The 9,355-nt window shown below is 39.6% G+C and overlaps 1 protein-coding gene across 1 annotated transcript; it reads left to right on the forward strand.

Annotated features, from left to right (window-relative positions):
* Nucleotides 1-772: 772 nt before the first annotated feature.
* h3f3c (H3 histone, family 3C) lies at nucleotides 773-4,177 on the forward strand. The gene is made up of 4 exons (XM_082549256.1): nucleotides 773-914; nucleotides 1,872-2,015; nucleotides 2,210-2,363; nucleotides 2,817-4,177. Exons 2-4 carry the CDS (start codon nucleotides 1,888-1,890, stop codon nucleotides 2,943-2,945), a joined length of 411 nt encoding a protein of 136 aa, XP_082405382.1. The 5' UTR covers nucleotides 773-914; nucleotides 1,872-1,887; the 3' UTR covers nucleotides 2,946-4,177.
* The last annotated feature ends 5,178 nt before the right edge of the window (nucleotides 4,178-9,355 follow it).

Below are 9,355 nucleotides of genomic sequence, written 5' to 3' on the forward strand. Positions count from 1 at the left end.
ACATAAAGCATATATAATGAATCAGCTTTTTAAAAAATTAATGTAATTGTCTTACCCCAACTTTGGTATAACGTCTAATGCTTAAAAGTGACCAACATGAAGGAGAATGTGTTGAAATCATTCCACCACCACAAGAACAGAAACGCTCAGGTTTGGCAAGAGAACTGCAGAGTTTGGAGTTGTGCTTGTACTTAGTTTCCCTCCTGTTTCATATACTGATCAGAAACCTCGTGTAAAAAAGACAATTGCAGTAGGACTGATATGATGACACAGCTGTCATGTTTGTCATCTAAATTCAGTTTCTCGTTTGAATTTATAACGGAGATCCATAATTACTAAAACAGACAAGTAATATTTTTTCATTTCGGTTAGCGCACTTACATTATATTTTTAGCATGATAAAGAGAAATGTTTTTCCTTTAGACTTGAATGTATTTTTTAATTAATCTGGACTAATTTATGTTGCGAATAACAAATATTTGGTTTGTTATAAAAAAAAAAAGTTCAGTGTTATCCATTTCCTTCTCCTTTCCCTACTGTTCGAAGTCAAAGTGTGCCTTATTCCCTGATATTTATCATATTCTCTCATTGGTTTTGCGTTTTACATTTGTTAACACGCGGTTTTGAGGCAAAGCGTTAAAAAAAAAAAGAGTCGAAAACGTAATTATTTTATGATTTTCTTGATCTAGTGTTTTCTACATCGTTGGAGTGTGAAGGAGAAAACTTGAGGAAATGAAGTTAGATTGTTTACAAATGTTACCATTGCATTGTGGGAGACAGATGATTGACACGGGCGCCATTTTGCTCCCGCTCGCTCTGCTTCCATTGTGTGAGAGATAGTAAATATCTGACACTGCCAGACAACCAGAACACACTTCTATCCTTGCGAAGAAAAGAGACAAAATTCACCCCCGGTAAGTAAAAAATTCCTTAATTATTTCTTAACTAAGAACAATAGTCACCATTTGGTGAAGAAAATAGAGTAGATAAACTTATTTTTTTGCTTTAATATCGTGTTTTTTCGATGGTGTTGTGAAAAGAGAAAGCAGCTTCCCCAGGCAGAGAAAAACGGCTCAGTACTTCCACTGCCGAAATATCTAGTCCACTTTCAGCGGCGATTTCTACCTCGCTTTTTCGCTTTAAAATACCTCTACTTCATCAGTCTTTGACTGTTTTTCGATACGCTTACTTGTCTACTACGATTTGTTAATGCTCTTGTGAGCACACATTTTCTGTTTTGGTGGGAAAATGTCAAAGTTTACATCCCGCTCGTTGCCTGTGTATTGGTAGGTTCGTTTCGGTCTGCGGCCATAATCTTGCGGTATGAGGCGGAGTTAACAATACTTGTCCCGCCCTAAAATACTCCTGGCTGAAACATCATTGGTTTGGGTGTACAGTGGAGCCACAGCTGATTGGTGGGATTCAGAGTGACGGCCTGTTAAAGGTTGTGATTGGCTAAATTGGGATCCCACAGTCTCTAGATTGGCTAAAGTCTTTGTGTTTGTGCAGCGGCCAAACCCGGGGGAAAAGTTTTATCAGGTCCAAAATGACTTAAGAACCAAGTATTTATAACATGTTTAATTATAGATCCGTTAATAATTGATACAAAAATATTAAAAACTCAAAATGCATAATTACTTGATAACAAATAAAACGAAGTGGTAAAAGGGGGGAAGTTGTATGTTTTAATTACTTATATATATTTCAGAGCTGCTGCACTGAATATTGGAAACTTTAAATAATTTAGTTATTTATCTGAGTTCAAGGCCACTAGCTTAGCAGGATCATTTGTCCAGTGTGCAACGATTAATGTCACGATGAAGCGAATAGAAACAGATACATTGTTTGGGGGTTTTTTTGTATTCCGTCAGGTGATACTCTGTCGTAATGGCTCGTACCAAGCAGACTGCTCGTAAGTCCACTGGAGGAAAGGCTCCTCGTAAGCAGCTGGCCACCAAGGCTGCCCGCAAGAGCGCCCCTTCCACAGGTGGTGTCAAAAAGCCCCATCGTTACAGGTAACGTTCATTTTGAGTCACATTAATTGCTCCTTATCATATCAGACGTTTAATGAGCAATCTTTACCCTGCAAATTCTGCTCGGAGCCACAAAAAGTATTTTAATTAGGGAGACTCAGCCTTAACTGTCAACATTACTGACAGGTGTAAAAATAAATAAATGATTGTACTGAGCTTGAGGTCATGCGTTTCAGGCCTGGTACGGTGGCTCTGAGAGAGATCCGTCGATACCAGAAGTCCACTGAGCTTCTGATCCGTAAGCTGCCCTTCCAGCGCCTGGTGAGGGAGATTGCTCAGGACTTCAAGACTGACCTACGTTTCCAGAGCGCTGCCATTGGAGCTCTGCAGGTGAAGCCACACTGCTATGTTGGATGTGGGAAGGAGGTCCATGCTGTTAACAGTTTGTTTTTTTGCTAGTAGAAGCTTTGACATCACTTTCCTTATTCTTCTAAATTTGTTTGATTAGGGTTTTTTTTCCCCCAAACTGTTTTTTAGCACTTAGTACGATTAGCGGCACTAATTTTTGATTCATCAATGTGTCTCTGTAGAGAGGTTTCCAAATGTTTGGTCCATGAGTTTAACTTGTAATGTGAACTCTGAAGGGTTTTATATTATATGCAAGTCTGTCTTGTCCTTTGTTATGACTTTTAAGGGGCTGTTAGAGAATTACGTGCTTTCAGCTGTCGATATTTAAGGACTACACTTAAACCAATGCAGCAGATCAAAGTTTAGGTTCTTTTCTCTTATATTACAACATCATTAATATGTACTGCTAATGTTGTTTGTGTTTGTCCCCTGCAGGAGGCTAGTGAGGCGTACCTGGTGGGTCTGTTTGAGGACACTAACCTGTGTGCCATCCATGCCAAGCGTGTCACTATTATGCCCAAAGACATCCAGCTGGCACGCCGCATCCGTGGAGAGCGCGCTTAGATGGCCTCCCTGATGTTTCATCTGTGTCCTATTTTTCTTTACCCATCCCTGCCTTTACTCGTTCATTTTACTCCATCCACCCACCTCCACCCGTCCCTATTCCATTCTCTCCCCAGCCTACCCAGCTTCTCGGTAGACTTTAGAGTAATCTTGATTATGAAGAGATAGAAATATGTTGAAGTCTGATCAATTTGTAATTTTTTTTGTCTTCACCAAATGTTTTAGGGTACCTTCTTCGTGCATGTAAAGGGTTGGCAGATCAGATGCACATGTGCACACATAGGCAAACATGCATTCCTGGGTTTGGGAGCTACTTCAAATCTGGAAGCCCATCAGTAAGCTCACCTGGAGTTGAGCAGGTGCAGTTTTTGTGGCAAACGGAGCCAAAGCAGAGGGACAAGGCCGAGGGGTTAGTCTGCTTAAGGGGAGCCACAACTTCCACAGCAGGGTGCTATTAAAACTAGTCCCGAGGCCTCCGCCCCCTCTGAACATCCTCCTGCTCAGTGCGTCCTTCTGCACCCCGACTCTCCTGTTGCTCTGCAGCTGTAGCTTTTCAGTGCACCTCCGTCACCTGTGAAACCTGCTCGTTTGTTTGTGTGCTCCTGTGAAAACTGATCTTCCAAACCAGCTGTGCTCAAACAAAAATCTCTTGGTTTCTTAAGAATATTATTGTTGTGGATATGGTGTCTATTTTTGTTTTACACATCTAATTCATAGAGGAGCATCTCCTCCTTTACCACTTATACAGTTATCAAAATAGGAGTAAAAAGCAATTAATAGTATCAACATTATCAGTTAGGGTCTTTCTGTTTGCAGTGATTTGTTACAGAAAATCAGGAAGGGCTTCTCCATTTTCCAAGGAAACTTCAATTCTAATGGCAGCCACGAGGGGGCGGGGTCTCACTGTCTCCTCTTCTGTTCACTGTAGATTAGTCGTCACATTCAGCCTCCATCTCTCTGTCACCACAGATTAGCATTATACTTGTCACACCAGTATGAATTGACATAGTGAACCTCTGCATGTTTAGGGTCTGTGTGTCTCCTGCAGCTTCTCTACACCTGAGCATATAATCTGTCCCTTATCAAAATTTGGGATGCACAGTATAACCTCATACTTTTTTCTTTTATATTTTTCTTATTCCTTGAGATTTTCAGACGTATAAATAAGCTGATCTTTGTATTTTCCAAATTTCTCATATTATGGTGGTAATAAATAGATGTTAAAACACGTGGATGAGAGTTTGTGTGTCATGTTTGCGTTACGTATGCTGCAGTTCAATCTGAACAGAAAGCTGTGCTGTTTATCAGTGCAGAGAAGCCAAACTTCCACATGGGGGAGACCTTAAACAAATAAGGATTTAACGGCCAGCAAACTCGTCAGTAAAAGAGTCCATAAACATAAGTGACACATGTTCAAAGAAAAAGTAGAAAAAAACGCTGCCAGAACATCGTACAGAGCCTCTAATGGGGACAGGGTTTTCACAGGCAAAATATTTAGTAACTGAATTTTGTGTAGTAAAAAATGATGTATTTACATAAAAGTATTTTCACCACTGAAATCACTCATGAGTCAAGTAAGGTGAACAAATCCTGGAGAGCTAAGTGGGGGGAAAGCACCACGTGTGGCAAATTAATACAGGTGAGAGGTGAAAGAAATGTTATTATTGGACATACAAAACTATGCAGGTCACAGTTTGGCATTTAGCATGTTAAGGTCTGAATGTGCCTGTGAACTATTTCAATGGAGTCCAGTTTTTTCCCACTGCAAGCATAGAAGGAATCTGAAGTTTACTCGATTAAAAAATGAACTCTTTAAGCTGCTTATTGTCTGCTCCTCAGTTTCAGTGGGAATGCTTGTATAGATGCGCATAAGAGATTCATGTGTCCTGTGTATAAATAAATAAATAATAGGCAAAATACAAACAAAAACTTTGAGAATTACCTCCCACTGGTGTCACCTACTTTGTTAATATTTTTAACTGTTGCATTTTGTTTGTTTGTGCTAGTTTGTTCCACAGAAACCTGCAAAGCTTCTAACGTTAGGGTGAGTCCTTTCTTTATTTCACAAAAGACAGACTTTACAATAAAACATGACAATGCTGTGCAGCTCCACATAAAGTAGGACACCTGGTCCCTCTGTTGTCAGCATGAAGCTGTAAACATTCATTCTTTGAATCTCCACTGGAGAAAATCTACATGTATACAGAGGGAATGCAATCCACGCTTCCCGACACATGTTTCTACTGTATATCCTGACCATTTACTATTTCCTTCCCACCCATATCTGGTGTATTTGGAATAAAATATTCTCATCTACTTCATATTTCATTATATTTTTATTCTACTAAGTTTCTTCTCAGAATATGATAATATAAAAAAATTACTGAACATAAAATGATTTGTTTATTATAGTAAATTAATCTATTATAGTAGAATATAGTAAATGATAGTAAATTAAACTAATCTATAGATGCAGAAAAACTAGATCCTCAGTTACTGAAAAGGTTATCTAAGAAATCTAAGGTACTGGAGAAAGAGATTTCAGTTTCATTTTACTTAATGTATTTTATGAGTATCATTATTATGCTTTAACAGAGAAAGCACATTTAAAAGCACTAAAACTGAGCAACTCTGTCGCAAACGTTGAGCAATACACTCTCTGGATCATCTCGAAACCTGGGTTTGAATTAAAAGATCCCTGGGTAAGCTAATGGCTACCTTTACTGCAGACAGAGATAACACTTGCGTCCGTGTTGTCTATGTTTTTTGTGGCGTTCCTCAGGGCTCGGTTCGCTTTTATTTTCAGTGATATGCTGCTACTCAGCCAGTTCTTTTACCGTATGGGCGTGCTGCCCCTAGTTAAAATATTATACTCATATTTCTAGGAATACAGGACTATTGCAGTTCTTAAAGCATAGACAGACAAAATGAGAGCATTTTGCTTATTTTTTTAAGGGGGATGGACGTTAAAATAGATATTTAGCCATAACACTACAATATATTCCCCACAAATCAAAGTCCAACATTTTCTTTATTTAGTTTTAATCAGGAAACAAAAAACAGGAGTAAAAATAATAATCTATTGCTCCTAAAACAGTAACAGTTATAATATTCATCTAGCATTGCATATAGTATTTTTACAACTGCAAGCACTGCTGGAAATGTTGCCTCACACACTCAGTTAGGTATGCTTATGTCCACATCACTATCCAGCAACATTTGTCACCAACAAATGGACACAGCTGGAATGAAGACAGAAACAGCTGCTAACATTTTTCCATCCTTTTTTCCTAGAATTCTATGATTTCTTCCAAAATCATGCTCACATTCCCACTGCTACCTGTTTTTGTAATTACAGTGGGGCCAGTGAGAGCCAGAGATTTTCCTTGTTTGAGGTGACCAAATACTTATTTTCCACCCTGATTTACGAATAAATTCTTTACAAATCCTACCATGTGGATTCATGGATTTTTTTTTCACATTCTGTCTCTCACAGTTGAAGTGTACCTCTGGTGCAAATTACTGACCTCTGTCATCATTTTAGGTGGGGGAACTTGCACAATCGGTGGCTGACTAAATACTTTTTTGCCCCACTGTATATGCTTTGTTCAATTGTCACCATGTAATGTATTATGATAAAGTCAGGCACAGGCTGTTTGCAGAAGTGGTTAAAGGATAGGTTAACAAATCGTTAGAAGTACCGAACAAAGTGATGGTAATTTATATGAGAATACTTTTACAGATATATGCTGATTAATGATTAATTGATTATCTGCCATTACTACCTCCTGCCATGCAGATGAAAAACAAAACACTTTCTGTGTGATAACTGAAAGTGTTTTGTAATAACTGTCTTTTTTTGTACCTGATTTTCACTTACAGCACAGAGGCATATCTGACTGGAAGAACGCTGTGTACAGTGGTTGTGTGACTGGAGGAGCTATTGGCTTTTGCGGTATGTAACTTACTTTATTAACTTGCATTACAGCAAATTTATGCATTTTGTCCACGTGTTTATTTTTCTGTTTTGCAGCTGGTCTGAAGGCTGGTGTTTATTCTCTGCTGCAATTAAACATGACTTGCAGTGAAGCTCTATGGAGTGGCTCGATGGACAAAAACATAAATATTACACATGTGGCCCAGAGAAAGAAGACTCGCGTTGTGAGTTTGCTAACCCTGATGTTTCCCTGCACATCAAGGATTGCTGTTAAAGCAGAATTGAAGTGTACTGTTCAAACACAGGGATTTTAAGTGGCACCATAGTGGGTTAAAACAAACAAACAAACAAACATAAAAAAAAGACATGTCGGTTTTTCCTGTGACTTTCATATTGTGGACAGTTAGAGCAAGGAATGCCAATTTCTCATGGTGAATCTTCAAAGACAGAGCAGAGTGGGTCTGCTTCAGTGGCGCACTGATCAGGTAATGAAAGCTGAACTTGTGTGAATTTCACTCTGGGTCTGTAAAAACTCAGATGAGCAATGTTCTGCCTGTAAAACATTGGTTTGATGTGTAAGTAACTAATCCACACCAGGATTATTTATAATAAAAGAATTTTTTTTAAAATTGTGGATTTACTACTTTTCCTTGATTATTAAAGGACTACAACACCCAAACTAGTCATTACCTTTGCTTTAATTTTTCCTTTTTTTTATTATAGCGAAAGTAGTCTTCAGGAAAAGTTCTCCAGGCTTCTTGAAGGACATTCAATTCAATTCAATTCAATTCAATTCAATTCAATTTTATTTATATTGCACCAAATCACAACAACAGTCGCCTCACAGAGCTTTATATTGTACAGTAGATCGTACAATAATAGATACAGAGAAAAACCCAACAATCAACAATATGACCCCCTATGAGCAAGCACTTTGGCAACAGTGGGAAGGAAAAACTCCCTTTTAACAGGAAGAAACCTCCGGCAGAACCAGGCTCAGGGAGGGGCGGTCATCTGCTGCGACCGGTTGGGGTGAGAAGGAAGACAGGATAAAGACATGCATTCAAAGCTCTTCTTTTGGATGTTGGCTGCCTTTCCTTCCCTTCTCTGTCAAGATGATCCCACTATTCACTAATGTTGAGGTCCAGGGTTTGGGGAGGCCAATACACAACTGATAGCATTCCATAATGTGTTTTTCTATTTGAAGATGGTGGTGTTGTAAATGCTATTGTATAATTACGTTAGCACAATGGTGATAGGAAGTAGGGGTGGGTTTTAATAATCGATTCATCGATTAAAATCGATTCTGGATTGGATAACGTGACATTGATTCATTAAAATCCTGAATCGATTTTTTTATATAAATGTATTTTGCCCAAAATTCCAGAATCTCAGGTGAAACGTCACAAAATTTTGACGACCACCAAACATTTAAAACAGTAAATGAGAGCAGGTACACGGCTTCTGCACAAAGACGTAAACACAAAGCGCGACCCGCAGATCAGAATCAGTGAGATGTGGCCTTTCTCACCCGACCGCACGGACACGGTCGGGGCTGAAAGCTGACAGCTCGCTGATTCTGATGTTTCGGCGGGTCCGCGCTTTGTGTTTACGTCTTTTTTGCACTGATTCTAAAGCTGTTAGTTTGATCTCTCTCCAAACAATATTGACCAAACCAGCAGCAGCAACCCTGTTCGAACATAAGAGTGTCCATAAGTGCACGTGGCACCAGGACGCTCTAGGCCGTAGAGTGATGTAGGACACATGTAGCTTTGGAAGATGGGTGCAACATTGACTGTCCAGCTCAGCTCAAAATTCAGTGTTTAGACATTTTCCTAGCTCTCCCATCTTCTTCTTCTTCATCCTCCTCCTCCCTTGGTCTCCTCCTCGAACCGCCTGGTACTGGGTTGGGGGGCAATAGCACAGGAGCATCCTGGCCATTGTCTCCATCGTCATCTGTGTCACTATCAGGAACACTTTCAGTGTCGCTCTCAGATCCCTCATCTTCCCACCACCTGATTTCATCAATAATTGGATCTTCTTCTGCTACATTATTGTACACGGGTTGTTCTATTTCTAGAGGTGGATTTCTTTCTGTGTAATCTCCTGCTCCCATCTCTGCTCTATTAATGACCAATGGTCGTTCTATCTGTTGGGGTGGATTTCTTTCTATGTTATCTCCTACTCCCATCTCTGCTCCATTAATGACCAAGGGTCCTGCTATTTCCTGGGGTGGATTTCTTTCAATGCCATCGCCTACTCCCATCTCTGCTCTAAAATTTTCCCAGGGTCCTGCTATTTCCTGGGGAGGATTTATTTCGATGCCTCCTACCGGAACATCAACTGCCTCCTCTTGTTGTGGCAGTTGATTATCAACTAAACCACGCAACTGATTGATTTCAATCCAGGGGAACATCCTGTCAACTGCTCTAAGATTTCCCTGTTGCAGCAGTGCCAAAAGCAGCTCATTGAC

The sequence above is a fragment of the Aulonocara stuartgranti genome, assembly GCF_965226115.1.
Source record: "Aulonocara stuartgranti genome assembly, chromosome: 10".
In the NCBI taxonomy this organism is placed as follows: Eukaryota; Metazoa; Chordata; class Actinopteri; order Cichliformes; family Cichlidae; genus Aulonocara; species Aulonocara stuartgranti.

Coding starts and splice junctions, on each gene's coding strand:
- h3f3c (XM_082549256.1), top strand. CDS start 1,888: ATGGCTCGTACCAAGCAGACTGCTCGTAAGTCCACTGGAGGAAAGGCT. Junction 2,016..2,209: donor AAAAAGCCCCATCGTTACAG/GTAACGTTCATT, acceptor CATGCGTTTCAG/GCCTGGTACGGTGGCTCTGA. Junction 2,364..2,816: donor CTGCCATTGGAGCTCTGCAG/GTGAAGCCACAC, acceptor TGTCCCCTGCAG/GAGGCTAGTGAGGCGTACCT.